The sequence below is a fragment of the Mizuhopecten yessoensis genome, unplaced genomic scaffold (genome assembly GCF_002113885.1).
Source record: "Mizuhopecten yessoensis strain PY_sf001 unplaced genomic scaffold, ASM211388v2 scaffold5229, whole genome shotgun sequence".
Classification (NCBI taxonomy): Eukaryota; Metazoa; Mollusca; class Bivalvia; order Pectinida; family Pectinidae; genus Mizuhopecten; species Mizuhopecten yessoensis.
The window spans coordinates 377,227-399,447 of record NW_018405944.1 but is presented as its reverse complement, the minus strand read 5'-3'; the positions used below and the strand labels follow the sequence as shown (position 1 = coordinate 399,447).

Below are 22,221 nucleotides of genomic sequence, written 5' to 3'. Positions count from 1 at the left end.
TGATCTCCATGTAGATCAAGATTAAGGTTACTTGAAGAATTTCTAAGTTGGCAGAGTATGAGGTTGTATTTTCTATCACCTGCGTTGACATAGGTAAAGTTTGTGTCTAATAATATGATGTCACTTACAGCTCTTCTTAAAAGTTTTTTAAATTGGTATAGTGATATGATGTTAGTCAGGTCAAACCTTGCTGCAAGTTCATTATAATCTTTAAGTGAAGACGGAATAAAGTATTTGTTCTGCACACAGGAATTGTAAAGATTCTTTCATTTCTTAATAGGTATAAGTTCATATTGTTGAAAAAGGGTTCAATTAATTCATTTAAATAAGTGGGTGCAGTTCCTGTTAGAATTTTGTATAGAAGAATAAGTCTGTTTTTTTTCCGTCTTGCAGCAAGGGTGTCCCAAACAAGTTCATAATAAAGTTTATAGTTTGAAGTTCCTATACGCAGTCCTGTAATTATTCGAGAAGGCTCTATTTGGATAGATTCAAGTAAAGTTGCCTCCTGCTGAGTACAATTATCAAAAATGATATCACCATATTCAAGTATAGGTCTAATATAAGCGATATATATAGTGATTAGTGTTTTACGACTTATTTTATATTTTACAGATTTCAATAAATTTATACGTTTCTACGTTTTATTATAAATAAAGTTGATATAGTGATGCCTCTTACCATCTTCAGAAAAAAATACACCAAGATGTTTATGAGTTGACACATTTGCTATAGTTTCATTTCGAAAAATGATATCAGGAGATATTTTATTTCGTTTTCGACTAAAAGTAAAAGATTTCGTTTTAGTAGGATTAAAATGTATGTCCTATTTCTTAGACCATATATTAACATTTTCAAGATCACTTTATCTTAAACTACATATTTGTCTATGATATAATTTTATATTTGTCATCTTACTTTCTTTTTGTTAAGCTTAAGGAAATTCAACTGAAAAAAATATAACATCATCAATTTAATACTATAAGATAAAATCCGAACTCAAAACTTGATACACAAAATAAACAATGCCGGTAACAGTGAGGACACAAAACCAGAAAAAGAAATCATGATCCACGCCAAATAAAGGAGAAAAATACCTCCTTCGCGAGTGAGGCAATGCTTGTATCACCAGAGGCAACCGTTATGAATATTCTAGCAAAGCATTATGTTCGATCTTAGAACGGATCTATAACCAAGGTAGGGAGTGAAGGTGGTATTTTAGATTTCTCAGTAGAGTAAGAGGGTCCAAGTAAAGGGAATGAATGTCCATTTACACATTAACAACGAATCGATGTGACACCATCGGCTCACATTACCTATTATATTTATCAATTTTGTTTTAATCAGAACGCCATCAGCTGACATTTACTTCAAAGACAATTGGTAACAGGGATTATGTTCACATCTAAAGATATTTGAATTAGTTGTGTAATTGATTGTTTAATAGAGAACCTGAATTATTTATTTACATTGTCAATAAAAAAAAAATACATTCCTGTTGAAATAACACTAGAGTCTTTTAAGCGCGAAAACATATGCCATGCAATGAGTATGATTATTATTTAATTCCATTTTATAGTTGACGGTAACTGGTCAAGATGGGGGGAGTGGAGTCAGTGTTCCATTACATGTAGTCAACCGGGGGAACTTACAGGCATAGCGTTTCGACATCGCTACTGTTCCAATCCATCACCGCAATACGGCGGAAAACCCTGCAATGGACAATCTAAAGAGGAGAAGGAATGTACTCCGTCCAAGTTTTGTCCCGGTAACTGTCTTGTTCTATTTAATGCTTTTACTGAGAAACGCATTATGTTAATTGACATTTATCATGCATTGTAGTAACATGAACAGTATAAGGTCCGTCATTAGTGACGATATTTCTTTTTTTAGCATTAATCAAGTAATTGTGTTAATTGTTTTACAACAGTTCAAAAGTGGGAAAATCTGGTTTAATTTTAGGATATTCTTGACGTGGAAGCGAAGGAAAATATATTAATTATACCATTGACCATAATTATAAATATATAATAAGTAATTAAAAAAAAAAACTATACAAACGACTGGCGATGATTGTTAAGCATCAAACTCGTGCTGTGTAGTTTCAAATTTTGCGGGTCGTTTCTATTCTTCGCTTCACAGCTCACAATATTTTAGCTTACGTTGTACTTATAGAAATACAATCATTATGGATGACCTTACATTAACAACAGGATGTATAAAAATAAAATAAACCATCACACGTAAAACAAGCAAAGGGACCATGTTATTATGTATATCACTACTAAGATCGTAAAACATCCATCATTTTTAACTTACCTGGACAGGTTTGATGAATATTTATATCAAGGCAAATGTGCTGGTTTTTAATCTTCATTCCCCCCATAGATGTCATCTTTATGCTGGTAACGTGAAGTTGAGGGCGACTATTTTAGTTAGTGTTAACGGTTTTGATAATTGCAGGATTACATTGATGTCATACTAAAGTGAATATTGTATAAATTTCAATACATAAAACCATGGCTTCCTCACCAAAACAACTTCAATGTACTGTTATTTCAGTTGATGGTAACTGGGCCTCCTGGGAAGGATGGTCTGCATGCTCAATGACTTGTTTAGAGGCAGGTTTTGTAGCTAAAGGGGTACAAACTAGGTCCCGATTATGCGTTAACCCAAAACCTGAACATGGTGGCAAACATTGTCCAGGAGAGGATGAGGACATTAAAGAATGCTTTGCTACAAAGCCATGTTCGGGTGAGTATATATAAATCTTCTTTGTTGGTCACTTAGGACGTTTTAAGTTGATGGGGAATTATTTCGGATTGCTTATTTTGTTTTTTCTTTAAGAGACATTTGGTCCCAGTTAGGAAAGACAAGTCTGCAAATAGAAATACTTTCAAATGCAGTATCTGATTGTCTGTTTCAAAACATTTTCGTTTGGGTGGCGAATTCTTCTTGTTTTATTATATCGATGTGTATATAAACATTTTGACATTTGATCATGTGCTATAGTAATTTATTCAATTTAACCCTGTCATGGCTGACGTGATTTTATAAACAGCACTTTTTGAATATATGTTCAATTACACTTTCAAAGTGAAAACTACTGCGTTTATTTCTGTGAGTTCTTTTAGTAATATTTTTGGTATCGAAAATCTCATACTTAAGGATATCATCAGTAAACAAGAAGTATATTTTACAAACGATCAGTGATAATTGTTAAACAAAAGGTGATTCAGTATAACTGTATCAGCCATTATATTTGAACTCGTTGTGCAATTGAATGTTTAAGAGGTAACTGAAATATTAAGTTATAATTGTTAAATAAAAAAGAGTACGTCCAAGTTTTGTCCCGGTAACTGTCTTATTCTATTGAATACTTTTACTGAGTATCGCATTATTTTAATTACAGTTCATCATGCATTATAGTAACATGAACAGTATAAGGTCCGTCATTACTGACGATATTTCTTTTTAGCATTAATCAATTAATTGTACTAATTGATTTTTCTACAACATTTCAAAAGCGGACAAACACGCGTTTTATTTTAGGATGTTCTTGCCGTGGAAGCGAAGGAAAATATATTAATTATATCCATGACAACAATAATCAAGATATAATAAGTAAATAAAAAAACATAAACTATACAAACGACTGGCGATAATTGTTAAACTAAGGATGATTCAATAAAAATATACCAGCCTTTCACGGCATGCAAGAAACGCTTTCATACTATAATTATACTATGCATGTATCTCTTTTCCTTTGAATTGCTGCTCTGGTTTTAGTGTCGAACTTTCGCTGTCTTATGGGTAGTGGATAATTCACGATTTGGCGGAATGTCAAACATGACTGTGTTGCACAGTGTCAAATATTACCGGGGATAGGGATCAAACTCATGTGCTGTGTTGTTTCAAATTTTGCGGGTCGTTTCTATTCTTCGCTTCATAGCTCACAATATTTTAGCTTACGTTGTACTTATAGAAATACAATCATTATGGATGACCTTACTTTAATAATAGGATGCATACAAATTAAACAAACCATCACACGTGAAACAAGCAAAGGGACCATGTTATTTTGTATATCCCTACTAAGATCGTCAAACATCCATCATTGTTAACTCACCTAGACAGGTTTGATGAATATTTATATCAAGGCAAATGTGCTGGTTTTTAATCTTAACTCCCCCATAGATGCCATCTTTATGCTAGTAAATTGAAGTTGAGGGCGACTGATTTTATTTAGTGTTAACGGTTTTGATAATTGCAAGATTACATTGTTGTCATACTAAAGTGAATATTGTATAAATTACAATACATAAAACCATAGCATCCTCACCAAAACAACTTAAATGTACTGTTATTTCAGTTGATGGTAACTGGGCCTCCTGGGAAGGATGGTCTGCATGCTCAATGACTTGTTTAGAGGCAGGTTTTGTAGCTAAAGGGGTACAAACTAGGTCCCGATTATGTGTAAACCCAAAACCTGAACATGGTGGCAAACATTGTCCAGGAGAGGATGAGGACATTAAAGAATGCTTTCCTACAAAGCCATGTTCGGGTGAGTATATATAAATCTTCTTTGTTGGTCAATTAGGACGTTTTAAGTTGATGGGGAATTATTTCGGATTGCTTTATTCTGTTTTTTCTTTAAGAGACATTTGGTCCCAGTTTGGAAAGACAAGTCTGCAAATAGAAATACTTTCAAATGCAGTATCTGATTGTCTGTTTCAAAACATTTTCGTTTGGGTGGCGAATTCTTCTTGTTTTATTATATCGATGTGTATATAAACATTTTGACATTTGATCATGTGCTATAGTAATTTATTCAATTTTAACCCTGTCATGGCTGACGTGATTTTATTAACAGCACTTTTTGAATATTTCTTCAATTACACTTTCAAAGTGAAAACCACTGCGTTTATTTCTGTGAGTTCTTTTAGTAATATTTTTGGTATCGAAAATTTCATACTTAAGGATATCATCGGTAAACAAGAAGTATATTTTACAAACGATCAGTGATAATTGTTAAACAAAAGGTGATTCAGTATAACTGTATCAGCCATTATATTTGAACTCGTTGTGCAATTGAATGTTTAAGAGGTAACTGGAATATTAAGTTATAATTGTTAAATAAAAAAGAGTATATATCCCTGATGATATAACATTTGATTGATTTAAGCACGATAACATATTACATGCAATGAGTATGATTATTATTTAATTCTATTTCGGTAGTTGACGGTAACTGGTCAAGATGGGGGGAGTGGAGTCAGTGTTCCATTACATGTAGTAAACCGGGGGAACTTACAGGCATAGCGTTTCGACATCGCTACTGTTCCAATCCATCACCGCAATACGGCGGAAAACCCTGCAATGGACAATCTAAAGAGGAGAAGGAATGCACTCCGTCCAAGTTTTGTCCCGGTAACTGTCTCATTCTATTGAATACTTTTACTGAGTATCGCATTATTTTAATTGCAGTTCATCATGCATTGTAGTAACATGAACAGTATAAGGTCCGTCATTACTGACGATATTTCTTTTTAGCATTAATCAATTAATTGTACTAATTGATTTTTTTACAACATTTCAAAAGTGGACAAACACACGTTTTATTTTAGGATGTTCTTGCCGTGGAAGCGAAGGAAAATATATTAATTATACCCATGACAACAATAATCAAGATATAATAAGTAAATAAAAAAACATAAACTTTACAAACGACTGGCGATAACTGTTAAACTAAGGATGATTCAATAAAAATATACCAGCCTTTCACGGCATGCAAGAAACGCTTTCATACTATAATTATACTATGCATGTATCTCTTTTCCTTTGAATTGCTGCTCTGGTTTTAGTGCCGAACTTTCGCTGTCTTATGGGTAGTGGATAATTCACGATTTGGCGGAATGTCAAACATGACTGTGTTGCACAGTGTCAAATATTTGCGGGTATAGGGATCAAACTCGTGCTGTGTTGTTTCAAAGTTTGCGGGTCGTTTCTATTCTTCGCTTCATAGCTCACAATATTTTAGCTTACGTTGTACTTATAGAAATACAATCATTATGGATGACCTTACTTTAACAATAGGATGTATACAAATTAAACAAACCATCACACGTAAAACAAGCAAAGGGACCATGTTATTATGTATATCCCTACTAAGATCGTAAAACGTGTTTCATTGTTAACTTACCTGGACAGGTTTGATGAATATTTATATCAAGGCCAATGTGCTGGTTTTTAATCTTCATTTCCCCCATAGATGTCATCTTTATGCTAGTAAAGTGAAGTTGAGGGTGCTGATTTTATTTAGTGATAAAGGTTTTGATAATTGCAGGATTATATTGTTGTCATACTAAAGTGAATATTGTATAAATTACAATACATAAAACCATGGCATCATCACCAATACAACGTTAATCTATTGTTATTTTAGTTGATGGTAACTGGGCCTCCTGGGAAGGATGGTCTGCATGCTCAATGACTTGTTTAGGGGCAGGTTTTGTAGCTAAAGGGGTACAAACTAGGTCCCGATTATGCGTTAACCCCAAACCTGAACATAGTGGCAAACATTGTCCAGGAGAGGATGAGGACATTAAAGAATGCTTTCCTGCAAAGCCATGTTCGGGTGAGTAAATATATCTCTTCTTTGTTGATCACTTATGACGTTTTAAGTTCATGGGGAATTATTTCGGATTGCTTTATTCAGGTTTTTCTTTAAGAGACATTTGGTCCCAGTTTGGGAAAACAAGTCTGCAAATAAAAATACTTCAAAATGCAGTATCTGATTGTCTGTTTCAAAACATTTTCGTTTGGGTGGCGAATACTTATTGTTTTAATACATCGTTATACATATTTACATTTTGACATTTGATAATGCTCTATAGTAATACGATTAATTTTAGCCCCGTCATGGCTGACGTGATTTTATCAATAGCACGTTTTATATATTTCTTCAATTACACTTTCAAAGTGAAAACCACTGGTTTTATTTCTGTGAGTTCTTGTTGCAATATTTTTGGTATCGAAAATCTCATATTTAAGGATATCATCAGTAAACAAGAAGTTTATTTTACAAACGATCCGCTATAATTGTTAAACAAAAAGTGATTAAGAATAACTTTATCAGCCTTTCTATTTTATTTCGTTGTGTAATTGAATGTTTCAGAGATAACTGACTTATTCATTTATAATTGTAACATAAAAAAGTGGACAAAAACACGTTTTATTTTAGGATGTTCTTTCCGTTGAAGCTAAGGAAAATATATTAATTATACCAATGAAAACAATTATCAAGATATAATAAGTAAATAAAAAAAAAATAAACTATACAAACGACTGGCGATAATTGTTAAACTAAGGGTGATTCAATAAAAATATACCAGCCTTTCAAGGCATGCATGAAACGCCTGCATAATATAATTATACTATGCATCTACCTCTTTTCCTTCGAATTGCTGTGTTTTTACTGCCGAACTTTCGCTGTCTTGTGGGTAGTGGATTATTCACGATTTGGCGGAATGTCAAACATGACTGGGTTGCACAGTGTCAAATATTACCGGGGATAGGGACCAAACTCGTGCTGTGTTGTTTCAAATTTTGCGGGTCGATTCTATTCTTCGCTTCGCAGCTCACTATATTTTATCTTACGTTGTACTTATAGAAATACAATCATTATGGATGACCTTATATCATCAATAAGATGTATACAAATAAAATAAACCATCACACGTGAAACAAGCAAAGGGACCATGTTATTATGTATATCCCTACTAAGATCGTCAAACATCCATCATTGTTAACTCACCTAGACAGGTTTGATGAATATTTATATCAAGGCAAATGTGCTGGTTTTTAATCTTAACTCCCCCATAGATGCCATCTTTATGCTAGTAAATTGAAGTTGAGGGCGACTGATTTTATTTAGTGTTAACGGTTTTGATAATTGCAAGATTACATTGTTGTCATACTAAAGTGAATATTGTATAAATTACAATACATAAAACCATAGCATCCTCACCAAAACAACTTAAATGTACTGTAATGTTAGTTGATGGAAACTGGGCCTCCTGGGAAGGATGGTCTGCATGCTCAATGACTTGTTTAGAGGCAGGTTTTGTAGCTAAAGGGGTACAAACTAGGTCCCGATTATGCGTTAACCCAAAACCTGAACATGGTGGCAAACATTGTCCAGGAGAGGATGGGGACATTAAAGAATGCTTTCCTACAAAGCCATGTTCGGGTGATTATATATGTTTTCTTCGCATCTCACGCTTTACGTTCATCGGGAATTATTTCGGATTGCTTAATTCCGGTTTTTCTTTAAGAGACATTTCGTCCAAGCTTTGGAAGACAAGTCTGTAAATAGAAATACTTTAAAATGCAGTATCTGATTGTCTGTTTCAATACATTTTCGTTTGGGTGGCGAATTCTTATTGTTTTATTATATCGATGTGTATATTAACATTTTGACATTTGATCATGTGCTATAGTAATTTGTTCAATTTTAGCCCGGTCATGGCAGCCGTGATTTTATTAACAGCAGTTTTTCAATATTCTTCAATTGCACTTTCAAAGTGAAAAACCGCTTGTTTTTTTCTGTGTGTTATTTTAGTAATATTGTTTGAATCGGTAACATATGCCATGCAATGAGTATGATTATTATTTAATTCCATTATATAGTTGACGGTAACTGGTCAAGATGGGGGGAGTGGAGTCAGTGTTCCATTACATGTAGTCAACCGGGGGAACTTACAGGCATAACGTTTCGACATCGCTACTGTTCCAATCCATCACCACAATACGCCGGAAAACCTTGCATTGGACACCCTAAAGAGGAGAAGGAATGCACTCCGTCCAAGTTTTGTCCCGGTAACTGTCTTGTGCTATTCATAGCATTTACTGAAAAACGCATTATGTTTACTTGACATTTTATCATGCATTATAGTAACATCAACAGTATTAGGTCCGTCATTGCTGACGATATTTACTTTTCAGCATTATTCAATTAATTGTTTTAATTGGTTTTTTTACAACAGTTCAAAAGTGAAAAATAAATTATTTGATTTTAGGATGTTTTTGTAGTGATTTAGTCGTGGAAGCTATGGGAAATATATTGATCATATCGATGACCACAATAATCAGGATAAAATACTATACAAACGACTAGCGATAATTGTTAAACTAATGGTGATTCAATAAAATTATTCCAGCCTTTTACGGCATGCAAGAAACACATGCATAATATAATAATACTATGCATCTACCTTTATTTCTTTGAATTGCTGCGTTGTTTAGTGACGAACCTTCGCTGTGTTGTTGGTTGTGGATTATCCACGATTTTGCTGAATGTCAAACATGACTGTGTTGCACAGTGTCAAATATAAGCGGGGATAGATATCAAACTCGTCCTTTGTAGTTTCAAATTTCGCAGTGTTTCTATTCCTCGCTTCACAACTCACTATATCTTATCTTACGTTGTCCTTATAGAAATACAATCATTATGGATGGCCTTGCATTAACAATAAGATGTAAACAAATGAAATAAACCATCACATGTAAAACAAGCAAAAGGACCATGTTATTATGTATATTCCTACTTAGATCCTAAAACATGCATACTTTTTAACTTACCTGGACAGGTTTGATGAATTTTTTATCAAGGCAAATGTGCTGAGTTTTAATCTTCATTTCCCCCATAGATGTCATCTTTATGCTAGTAAAGTGACGTTTAGGGCGCCTGATTTTATTTTTGTGTTTAAGGTTTTTATAATTTCAGGATTACACTGGTGTCATACCAAAGTGAATAGTGTATATTTACATTCTTGATGTTTGTTCTATACATGAATCTACCAACTGAAAACAACTGCCATTAGACCATGAATACACTATGAATACAATGATTCTCGCACAACCAGTCAGCTAATTTCACACACAATGACAACTTCATATTACTACGCATAGTACCGTTTCTGTGAAGAGTAATCTCCCCTTCTCCGAGATAACGTAGTTGCGATAAATAATAATAAACATTACAATAATCATAAATGATGCACCATTGTACATATGTTTTTTAATTTAAAATTAAAAGAAATATTTATAACATTGTTATAATTAATACTGACTTCCGACTCGCAATCCGTTCCTCGTCGTCACGAACTTCTAACACCCAAACGTCCGGCTGGGTAATCCCCCAAAGAACTTTGTAATGACACAGGGCACTTCATCCGTCAACTTATCATCATTGATATGAAATAGTGCGGACATCAACTTTTTTTTAATATATAATGTGCAGTGTTTAATGCAAAAAAAACCTCAATTAAGATCATTATTCAAAAACGAAAGGAATATAAAGCGTTGGTTATTTTTAGATACTAGATATATAATTTTGGTTCAACAAAATTAGCTGATAGGCGGAACTTTTCAAGTTTGTGTGTAGGCTGGAGTTTTGGCTGTCTCTTCTTTCATGGTTTCCTTTCCGATACTTATATTAAAAATATTAAATTACAGAAAGAGTTGTAACTTTTTTATTGTAGTTCATCGAAACGTAAATATTTAAATTGAATGGACTTTATTCATGTACATTGCGGCAATGAAAAGCAGTAGCTGATCTACATATCCTGTGGAGCGCTACCGCAATGTACATGAAAAACAAATCCATTCAATCCCTATATAAATTTCAATATCTAAATCAACGTTATTCTTACCAAAACAACGTAAAATTACTATTATTTTAGTTGATGGAAACTGGGCCTCCTGGGAAGTGACAATACTTCAAAAGATAGGACTGAATTTCTGTTTCATAACATTTTCTTTTCGCTGGCGAATACTTATTGTTTTATTATATCAATATATTTATACAACGTTTTGGCTTTTTATTATGTACTCTAGTGATTGGATCAATTTTAGCTCCGTTATGATTGACGAGAGTTCATAAATAGCACAATTAAGCTGATGTTCTTGTAGTGATCTTGTTTGTATCGCTAATATCATACATAAATATAATTTAACTGAATAGAAAATCTTTTTACAAACGATCGGCGGTAACTGTTAAACGAAAGGTGATTAAATAAAAGTATATCAGCCTTTTATTGCGTGAAAAAACCCATATGCATAATATACTAATTCTATGCAGTGCCAGGTGATTCCTCTTTTCATACGATTTCTTTCTCTAAAACCCCTAAAAGCCGTGTTATTTAGTGCCAAACCTTTGCTGAGATGTGGTATGCTAATTATGATTTTTTTTTCCGGATTTTCTAACGATGTCTTTGTTGCGCTGGGTCAATCATTTGCAGTGATAAGGATTGCTGTGTAGATTTAAATTCTCGCGGTGATTCATTTTTTCGCTTCATAGCTCACTATATTTTATCTTAATATGTTTATATATTTATATAGACTGCGAATGTTAAGAGCTAGTAAGTTTTATTCTGGATTATACGGAAGATAAGATTATAGACATACAATCATTACAGATTATATTGTATAAAAGGGACAATTTAGTGAAATAAGTTTTTTTTATAATTTTATCACAAAATTCTTCCGCGGAGAGTAGGTAATTCCCCGCTTTGTTCACATAGCTTATTTGGAATTCAAGTACATGCATTTATTCTGAATCGAAATCATCTTCCAGCAACATCTCAAACATCGTCATAAATGAGTTATTTATATTATAGACCTATTGAAATCGTAATTTGTGCGGTTTAAATTCTCCTTGCGGTACCCTCTCAGGGCGTGTATGCTTTAATTAACCTGTTCGGTTATATTCAAATCCAACTGTGAACAGAAATATCCTTTTAGAGGTATATATTCTGATACTTATAATTCTTGCTTGCGATGTATTTTGTAAAGTCAACAATGCGTTATGTGTGAACTCAGACCCATAACTGACACTGTGTTGTCGGTCGACAGCGTAGTGCTGTACATATTTACTTCTCACGTTATTTTTCGTTAGGAAATACAAAAAAAGGTAAAAAATGTATATGTTTTCAGTATCGACTTGATTTCAGGTTGTCATTTGACTAAAAAAAACTTTTAACAAGCATATGTTTACAACAAAAATAAACCATCAAAAACTACTAAGATCTCAAAACATGCATTATTATAAACTTATCTAGACAGATTTAATTGATATTTATATAAAGGCAAATGTGCGGGTTTTTACTTTATATTTTTCCACATATATGTCATCTTTATGCTAGCAAAGTGAAGTGAAGGGCGCTTATTAATGGCGCTTGTTATACTAACTAAATATTGTATAAATTTCAGTAAATAAAACTATGGCGTATTGACAAAAGACAACGTAAATTTACTGTTATTTCAGTTAATGGAACATGGGCCTCCTGGGAAGGATGGTCTGCATGCTCACTGACTTGTTCAGAGGCAGGTTTTGTAGCTAAAGGCATACAAACTAGGTCCCGAGTATGTGTAAACCCACAACCGGCACATGATGGCAAACATTGTCCAGGAGTTGATGAGGACATTAAAGAATGCCTTCCAACAAACCCATGTTCAGGTAATGAGATGTATTGTCTTCTTTAATGTATTTAATCAGGGGGAAATATTGTTGATTTTGTCATGTGAAACACTGTTCTTTATTGCAGATCACTTATGAAGTTTTACATTAATTGTCCGTTTTTCGGATTTCTCTATTCCGGTTTTTCTTTGAGAAAACAATTCTGCAAGTTATAATACATCAAAATGCAATATCTTAATTCTGTTTCAAAACATGTTGGGGTGGGGGTGGGAGGATAGGGCGTGGGTGATGGGGTGAATAACAACCAGTCACGTTTCAGAGACTACTACAAAATATACAGTACTTGGTCTCTTTAATCAGCCATTAAAACGTTATGCATAAAAATCCACTGGTTGTGCTTTATGATCTAGGATATAGAATCCTTAATTTAATTCAACATTATAACTACAGTCAAAGTAACTGATACTGGTTGGTCTGCTTGGAGTACGTGTTCTGCTCAATGCGGAGGCGGGATTAGAAGTCGTCAGCGTCCTTGTGACAGCCAATCACAATCAAGTTGCCATGGAGGCATTGTCCAGGAAGACGCATGTAACACTCATGAATGTGTTGGTAATGATTCAAACAAATGATATAGTTTGTATATTTTCAAGTAACTTTCATTGTCAGAAAGATTTCTCGACGATATGTATGGTAAATTGTTTTCTCAGTAATTTCTACAAGGCTGATCTACATCTTAAATATGTTTTTGATAATAGACAAATTGTATGGATTTCAAATCTTCTAACATTTCGGTCGATATGTCAAGCTTATTACAAAATACGATGAACGGAAACGGATGCAGAGAATGATTAAACATATTTGAAATGAGTTTTAAAAATTACGAACAGTTAGAAAAATGTTCCAAAAGGGAAGAACAATAACTCACATCTTCCACTTGTTATTTTTTCAACTTAAAATGTTTAGCCTCCTCCTTTGCTTATATTATTCAAAACTTGCATGCGCACGTACGATTTAATCTCCTGTGTTTTTTCTATGTTGCTAGATTTTGTTATATGTGTTCATGTCGTAGGCACCATGATTGAACTAGAGACGAAGCAGCAAAGTCCGCCACATTTCACGTACACAAAATTAAAAGACTACGGTTTTCGACCGAATCCGGATAATTCTATTGTCTTCCATGTAAAGGCATGCAGCGACGCGCACGTGGGACTGATATCAAACGATCAGCGAGTGTACGAGGTTGTCATAGGTGGATGGAGTAATACCAAGTCAGTTATTAGAACAAATAGGGGTGAAAAGCCGAAGGCTACGCACAATGGGGCTCTCCTCAGCTGTTCGACTTTCAGAACATTTTATTTAAGTTGGAATGGTGGTCGAATTATTCTGCACAGAAATACTTCTAACGGCTGGGACAAGGTGATGGAATGGCAGGATCCAAACCCGAAAACGATTACCAACGTAGCCTTTACCACCGGCTTGTGGGCTACAGGTGCCTGGCGATTTAGAGGTCTGGGTGAGTAAAATATTTTGCTTAAGCTTGTCATTTGGTTAAGATTACGAAAACGCTTAATTTTTCCGAAAACTTTCTTTTGTGATTTACTTCAAGATATAGTAAAGAGAAGAAGTTTTGTTTCGTTTAATTTTCACCGTAGTTTCATTTTGCTACCTGTTAATTCGCAAAAAAATAAAGCAAAGTTATGGCGATGGGGTGAACACATTACATATAGTTATCAGTACCGGTAAATAATACATAGGTCAATTCAATACCGTGTATAATTTTGTTCTTTTAACGATAATTTTAATAAATATCAACGATTTATTAGCTCTGTAATCTACTTTTTCTCGCAAATTTCAGCTATAAGAATGTCTGACAAAATACAAAAGATTAGTTAGTTATAATGTCCGGACTGTATCAGCGCAAACAAAGCGTAAAGAGGGAAAACACCATTTATACAACTGCTAGTCCTATATCACAAACATTTAAAGTACCATTCACAAGTCTTAAGTAAAACATCGCCATCACCAAATAATATGAGTGTATCGAGAGGTTCCTAGTTCTGTTCTGAAACGGTTGAAATACAATGTTATACTTTTGTGTAATGTTTTGTAATTATATTGTGACTTAATTTTGACACATTTTATTATTCACCCTTGAATGGTTATGGTTCAAAATGATGGAAAAACTACCTTTTTTTGTAGCTATGTGTAACTGTTTAGTGAGTGGTGACCCCCACTATACAACATTTGACGGGGAGCAGATCGACTTTATGGGCACGTGTAAATACACACTATCTGAATATAGAAAACCAGGTGACACGTGTTCGTTTGCTGTGGAGGCGAAAAATGAACGCCGGGGGTCCAACTCTAAAGTGTCTTATACTCGACTTGTGGACGTGAAGATGTTTGGGAGAGTCATTCGTCTTCATCGAGATCGAAACGTGTATGTAAGTAGACACAACAAAATAAAAATAATAATTTTCTCTCTTAAAACTGCTCATGAAATCTAAAACAATCACCCTATTTTTCTTTTTGAAAATTGTACCTTTTATTTACCGCCATTCGTTTTAACTATGGTCTTATTTGGTTTACCACGAAATTATCGATAACGTCTGTTTACAATGACAATACCTTTATTTTTTTTCGTTAATCATAAATGTTTCGCTCGGAAAAAGGTGACCTGGTATTGATTCTCCTAAAACACAAACTGTGGTAGGCATTTTTAGTATTAACACATTGTCCACCCGTGCTGCTTATTTTTTGATTTTGCTGCGTTCTCATGAAATTCGCAACAGGTATTGACAAGTTCCAATTATATCTTTCCTACGCTTAATTAACATTTATTGTACTGTTCATATTCAATGTTCTTTTAAATATTTTTTGCGTCTTATTTGAAGGCGTTTCATTGGAAATATACGGATATAATATTTTGAAAGAATTCATAAATATCGAAAAATTGTCAATCTTCATTGAACTTTAGTACCATCAAGCTATGAATCTTGATATATCCAAATACAAAAAAAAGCACTTTAATGGTATTTGGACAGGTTGACGGTGAACTGACGTACTTACCATATCATGACACCAGGTTCGAGATTGTCCTTAGCGGAACCTATGTGCGGTTCGCAAGTAAATGTGGGCTGGTAGTGGAGTTTGATGGAGTGTCAAACGCCTGGGTCAGAGTACCAAGTCAAATCAGTGAGTCCTTCACTGGAATATGTGGCAACTGCAACGGCCAAAAGGATGATCGACATGACGTGGAAGTGTACCAAGTTACTGATGACTCTGACATGAGATTTCAACAGTAAGTCATCTCGGATATAAATCTGAAATCTATGTTGAATATTAGCACTTAAGATTCTAACTCAGTCTCGTATTTCGTGTTATATTCAACAAGTGGCAGGCGCTAACAATTTGATTGTATTTGGCTAAAGATGTGATTAAATCAGTCCCATCTTGAATACCGTTGATATATCAAAACTAGATAGATATGAAGCTCAATTTTAATTAATTTGTGTATTACCTTTTCATTTATAAATCTTATATCTGAATGAATGTTTTAGATATGTTTATTATCTCCTATCAATCAAAAGCTGCATGACCGACACGCACTTCAACCCATGCAGTCAACAAGTAAGGAAGGAAGCCGAAACAAACAGTATTTGTCGATTTCTCAATCCGTCAAATACGGAAGCCAGTCCTTTCAAGACCTGTATAGACATTTACCCAGGTGACGCCATGAAAAAGTTCGAGTCGTGTGTGTACGACTTCTGTGTTTACAAAGGAGAAGTGAATTCCAGCCTTAACACCAAGCTGTGTGACAACTTAGCCGCCTTCGCCGATTCCTGTCTTATCAATGGCTACAGAATAATGTGGCGCTCCACTGACTTCTGTCGTAAGTTTCCTACTTCATGAGTATAATTGTAAAATCTTGATTCACTGTATCATCGGTCGCGGTTTTAAGTTCGTAATTCAAATCTTTTATGAGAATATGTTACTATCTGTCGTGAAAGTATCACCAGAAAAATAAATGAAAATTAATACGAAGTAAAACAATAGACATTTTGCAGTATCAAATAGTATCGAATCCTTTACTTATTAAATTGTTTATGGATATATTTTTTTTATAATTTGTCCCAAGCACTTTGATAATGAAGTAAATAGCCTATGCAAAAATATTTGCCTTATATGATTTCTTCTTTTGTAGCTCTTCAGTGTGCCGACCACTCAATGTACAATCCAGAGGGTTCCGCATGTCCTTCAACGTGCATAGATCCTGATGCATCCCGAAAATGTACACTTGGAACTCTGGAGGGTTGTGAATGTGAGCATGGATATCTTTTGAGTAACCAAAAATGTGTTAAGGCCTCCGAATGCGGCTGTTTGGATGAAAAAGGAAGATACTACCCGGTAAAGCTTTGTCTTCCTCCTGTGAATTAAGAAAGTATTACCTCCAATAACTTAAAAACAAAGACCAGGTATTTGGTCTAATAAGGTCTTTTGATTGTTTGAAGAACTTTCCCTTTTGTTTGCGACACAGTTAGTACGTGATATTTGAGTTTGACTAACTAATCCGAAGATATGACAAATATATCATATGAAGTGTAGAAAATTCTTACCGTTCGTTTATGTTTTGAAGTTATCTAGGTTGATTAATTTGATTCTGTTTTTTGTTGTTGCTATGGTGTCATTTTTACATTTTGAATCAACCTTCACTTTGAATTTGAAATGCGTTCACAATATGTACGTCCTGTGAGGGTTTGTGTCGTTGTACGTTCATAGATTGGTGCAACATTCAGCGACGACTGTACAACTGTAAAACAGTGTAAGATAGAGGGCAAAGACATCAAAGTTGTGGTAGTGAGTACACGTCCGGTCTGTGGGAGTAACGCGGAGTGCGGTGAAAAGGACGGGAAACACACGTGTGTCTGTAAACGAGGCTACCAAGGAGATCCCACTAATTCCTGTCACCGTACGTTGTAGTGTTTGTTTCTTGTCTGTTAACTAGATAATTATGATTTTATCTTTGCTTCTTTTTAGAAAACTTCTGTCATACTATTTGAAACTTGAAACTATAAACAAAAAATATGTTCCACAGTCGTTTGATCAGAAATGGAGGAACATACAGTTGGTCATTGATGAAACAATTTATGTTTTTGCTTTATGTGTAGCTTTACATATTTTCAATATTATGTTTAACATTTATTTTCATTTTCTGTAAACGAAAATAAGTATGATTGTACTGGGATGATCTGGAAGTTATCATATAAAATACAGCAAGACATATTTCAACAATCGCATATTTTGTGTTTAATCACATTAATCTCATAATACTTCGCTAGTGGCGTACGAATGTCGCGATGACGTTACGGGATCCAATTACCAAGGGACAATTTCCCAGTCAGCTCTCGGGAACGATTGTCTCCCATGGAGCACAACAAACAGCATCTTTATGTCTATTGGAGATCACCGCTTCTGCAGAAATCCAAACGCTGATCAACGTCAGTCGCCGTGGTGCTACGTCCAAAAAGGAGACGTCACAATCTGGGAGTACTGCGACATACCCATGTGCCGTAAGATTTCGTAACGAATGTATCTGTAGTTTTGTGTCGATCTAGCAGTTCTAATATAAATTTGACAATTAAAATAAATTTGGATTTCCTAGAATGCCGGTCCTGCCGTCATGCTGCATATTTAAATGTGGAAAGATCATGTCGTGACGTCAACTTTAACATTTGATAAAATTTTAGGATGATTTCAGATTGACGTTTATCGCCTGATCTTGTTCCCGCAAAATTTGCTGTTCAATCATTTATGTAAACTGTTTGTTCACGATGTATAATGATCGAAACGAAACTCCAAAGAGATGAAATAGAATTGACATTGGTTTATGTTAAACGTAAATACTGTGTATCGTGAAAGATATTTATGTATATATGTAAATAAAACAAACCACGAAGACTAGTATAATCGGCTAGCGCTCTCGCCCTTCTTGGGGCTCTTCATGCGATATATATATATGTTACCTTAGATCCAAGAGTTATTTGAAAGCAAGAATGAAAAATAAGTAATTGGCGAGCCTTTGTTTAATATGTTACTTAAAGATATATATGACATTTAAATGTTCTTTAGTTTGTGTCAGATCTTGATGTCTTTTTCTTGTACTGTTGTCAAGTTTTCCTAACGGCATTAAATGCTATTTTTTCTCTGGTGAGTTATCGCTATCGAAAAGGTTTCTTTCAACTTTTATAAAATGTTAATTTAAAATCAATATACGAGAAATTTTCATTAATTTGTAGAACACCACAGCTAAAAACAAGTATGAATATAGTGACTTCATTTTTATTGATAATAAACTTCATCTAAAAAATCGACCAATATAACTACCTAATATGATCATTCGGAATGTCAGGTCCAAACCCTGTTCGTTCGGTCATTCTCAGAACTCATCGTCTTTTCATATTTCTATAATGACTTTCAATATTCAATTTAAACAGACGAGGAGAAGCCAGTCTGTGAAACAACTACAGAGATCACTTGCTCCAGCTCTGGAAACACGTTTGTACAATGTAGAATTGAAAATGCCAAGTACATAACTTATGTAGGACTAACCAGGAAGACTAATGCGGCCGAATGTAGGAATGGTTTCAGCTTTGGACGATTTGGAGGTAGTATATGGACTGACCATGGTTGCAGTGGATATTTTAACATTTGTTACACACCAAGTAAGTGTAAATCTCTTTCAGTCATACGTGCAGTAAGACAAGTGATAATTACTTATTGATCTCCGAAATTTTGAATGACAAAACCTTTATTTGATTGATTAGTTTGAAAATGTGTGTGTTTCAAGGTTTCACTTGATACAAAACAACCTACTATAAATGTGTAGAAACCATAACAGACCGACTTGGCCCTTTGTCAGGCATATCTTTCACTTAATTATAACTTGACAGAGACCAGACGTTATAACACGTGAGTGCGTACGTTGTTTGTGTATAGAGTAAAACAATAGTTCTTGTCCATTGTGTTCACCAACTAGCAACTAGAACGTTTTACCGTAGGTTCAGTAAGATACAACACACAGTATCTGAAAGATAAGAATCTTTAAACTCCAATTTACGAGATAAATGCTATGCGTCATGTGATATCTATCTTGTCTATCGAGTGGCAAAGTAGATGACACCCAGGAAATTGTTATTACTTCTTCATTATAGCTTTGTCTTTATTTTGAACAAACTTATTACATACTGTGTAACATTAAATATTGATTCTATATAAAGCCTTATATAAACGTACAAACAGACATTGTTTGCTTGTTTCTATGGAAACAGGAAAGTACATACAACGAAATATTTAGTTAACACAATTGACAAGGTTTGTTTAACAATGGGTATTACTAAAGTGTGTCCCGCGATAAGATCTAAATAGCCTCAAACGTCAGAAGAAATTACCCACGGAAGTGTTATGTTCTTCAACAGACATGATGTTTCTGTCATTGTTAACTATATATACGGATTATTTCGTTGTAGAAAAATCGGTGTACACCCTCACCAGCCCACCAATAACGGGTAAGTTTGTTTGCTTGATTGTTTGTTTTTGTTTAACGGCCCATCGACAAATGTGGGCATTTAGGGCCATGGTGATTTGTTTATTTATTTAATTTTTCCGGATAAGTAAAACCTATCGACGCTCTTGTTACAACTAGTGCCCGTTGACTTCAGAAATCGTGTATTTGTATATGATTCTTCAGAAATCGTGTAGTTGTAAATGAATTACTCTTTCAGTGGGGAAGTACGTGTTTTATTGAGAAGGATATATTTTGTTCATTGCTAAACGAAGGCACATTTGTTGTACAATTGAAATTTTAATTTCAAAACTTATCTGAATTAACTTGATTAAATAGATATAGTTAAAACTATGATAAATGCCCCCAAAATATATGTTGCAGTAAAAACAAATCAAGATTATTATTGACCGATAAGAACGGTACGATGAATAATCTGCATTCAAAGCTTAAGATTTTCTGCTCAGATTCAAATTAAGGGTTTTTATACAATAAGAGTTTGTTTTATAACAAATTTGCTACTACACTGGAGTATTTACCAAACTTCACATTTGATAATACATATACATTGATGATACTTTGAGGTTTTCCCTGAATATCCAACATTTATTTCACCCGTAAAGCAGAACATGTTGATAGTTCACATTCGTTCTTCGCATTTGTCAAAAACGTCGTGATTCTATTGTACTTATGAACGGTAGACAGAAAACCATTTACTATACTATTTCTAAGTGAGAAAAAATCCGCAGATTTATATATGTTTCTTTGTTATCCTTATCCCACTTTTATTCAACATTTTCAAATATATAAAATATTGACTTCTGTAAAACACATGTATATAAAAAGTTTGATAAATCTGAAAAATCAAAAACAGGTGTTGCTTTTTACCAGGCTGTGTCTGTATACAGATGTATCTATTGTGTAGAGACACGATAGTCATTTATATATCATGAAAAGAAATAACGTATGTATTATCGTAGAGTGTAAGCAGACCCAGTCTGGGACAGACTACACGGGAAGCTGGGGCCGCACTGTATCTGGAAGAGTGTGTCAGGGATGGGCCTCCCAGTATCCTCACCATAACAAGTACAGCACTCGCCTAAAAGGGAATGTCAACTACTGTAGGAATCCTGGAAACCATGACAACGGACACGCCTCCTCGCAGCCCTGGTGTTACACGACAGACGAACATGTGACCTGGGAATATTGCAACATACCAACGTATGTTATACGATAAATTGATATTCATTAAACGTCATGATATATGTTTGTGACAAACTGTCTGAAGTAAAACAGTTTAAATTAATGTCTACATATCATATGAAAAGGAGCCGATATAATTTAAATTTCAAACCTACAAAAATACCTCTATGATTGATCTCACCCTTTGACGTTTCCATTGGTAATTCGGAAATACATATTTTGTGAAAATCATATTTAGTCTATCAAAATTAATTTCATTTTAAAAACGACATCAGATTTATTTCTTTTAATGTCTTTTCAGCTGCTGAATGTTGATATAGGGACTATGGAAACGGCTACTCAGAGGTGTTAAAGAGCGAGATGAAGAAAATTCAAACGACGTCAGTTAAATAATAGAACTTCCTTTTTATATGTTCATCACAATTCTTTTGAGACACTCACAACAACGCTTATGACTAAATATTTTAATATTTAATTGAATTGACACGTTAAACTGCGCTGTTCCTTCAGGAATACCTCTGATCAGTCTGATGTGTTTCAGAAAATTAGCCTTATGGTGCTGAAATATAAAATAGAAACATGACTAAGATACATATAAAACACTGTTAAGTATATCGTTACTGCATTTTCATGTTAAAACACATTATAATTATGCATATATTTAAAAAAAAAAAAAAAAAAATCAAATAAGTAAGTAAATATAGAAACAAATAGATCTAACAACCGACTAAAAACTACTTTCTGAAGGTATAGGTTTACATAGGTTTATTTCGTAATTGATCCTTTCAGTCGTGCATCAATTATTTATTACATATAATCAAACTCATCATTGCGATTCTCTTTGTACCACCATCAACAAACGAAACACCATATTAAAAAAACAAGAACTAACATGAATAAAGTAACACTGTACCGAAACCAAGTACCACCAAAAATAAACAAAGTACCACAATAAACAAACCAGGTACCACCATAAACA

General features: G+C 34.1%; 1 protein-coding gene across 3 annotated transcripts in view; it reads left to right on the top strand.

Moving 5' to 3' along the window:
* The window catches only part of LOC110450424, a 30,102-nt gene extending 8,178 nt beyond the window's left edge, over positions 1–21,924 (top strand). The window contains exons 8-26 of one of the 3 annotated variants that reach the window (XM_021497932.1): positions 1,577–1,765; positions 2,560–2,751; positions 5,239–5,427; positions 6,443–6,634; positions 8,057–8,248; positions 8,689–8,877; positions 12,326–12,517; positions 12,929–13,087; positions 13,548–13,991; positions 14,678–14,922; positions 15,523–15,779; positions 16,069–16,370; positions 16,683–16,885; positions 17,258–17,447; positions 17,818–18,048; positions 18,973–19,200; positions 20,005–20,043; positions 21,020–21,260; positions 21,544–21,924. In XM_021497932.1, the coding sequence (XP_021353607.1) occupies positions 1,577–1,765; positions 2,560–2,751; positions 5,239–5,427; positions 6,443–6,634; positions 8,057–8,248; positions 8,689–8,877; positions 12,326–12,517; positions 12,929–13,087; positions 13,548–13,991; positions 14,678–14,922; positions 15,523–15,779; positions 16,069–16,370; positions 16,683–16,885; positions 17,258–17,447; positions 17,818–18,048; positions 18,973–19,200; positions 20,005–20,043; positions 21,020–21,260; positions 21,544–21,550 (3,881 nt within the window). In that variant the 3' untranslated portion in view covers positions 21,551–21,924. The remainder of the gene's footprint in view (positions 1–1,576; positions 1,766–2,559; positions 2,752–5,238; positions 5,428–6,442; positions 6,635–8,056; positions 8,249–8,688; positions 8,878–12,325; positions 12,518–12,928; positions 13,088–13,547; positions 13,992–14,677; positions 14,923–15,522; positions 15,780–16,068; positions 16,371–16,682; positions 16,886–17,257; positions 17,448–17,817; positions 18,049–18,972; positions 19,201–20,004; positions 20,044–21,019; positions 21,261–21,543) is intronic. The other 2 variants (XM_021497933.1, XM_021497934.1) reach the window with 2 other exon arrangements.
* The last annotated feature ends 297 nt before the right edge of the window (positions 21,925–22,221 follow it).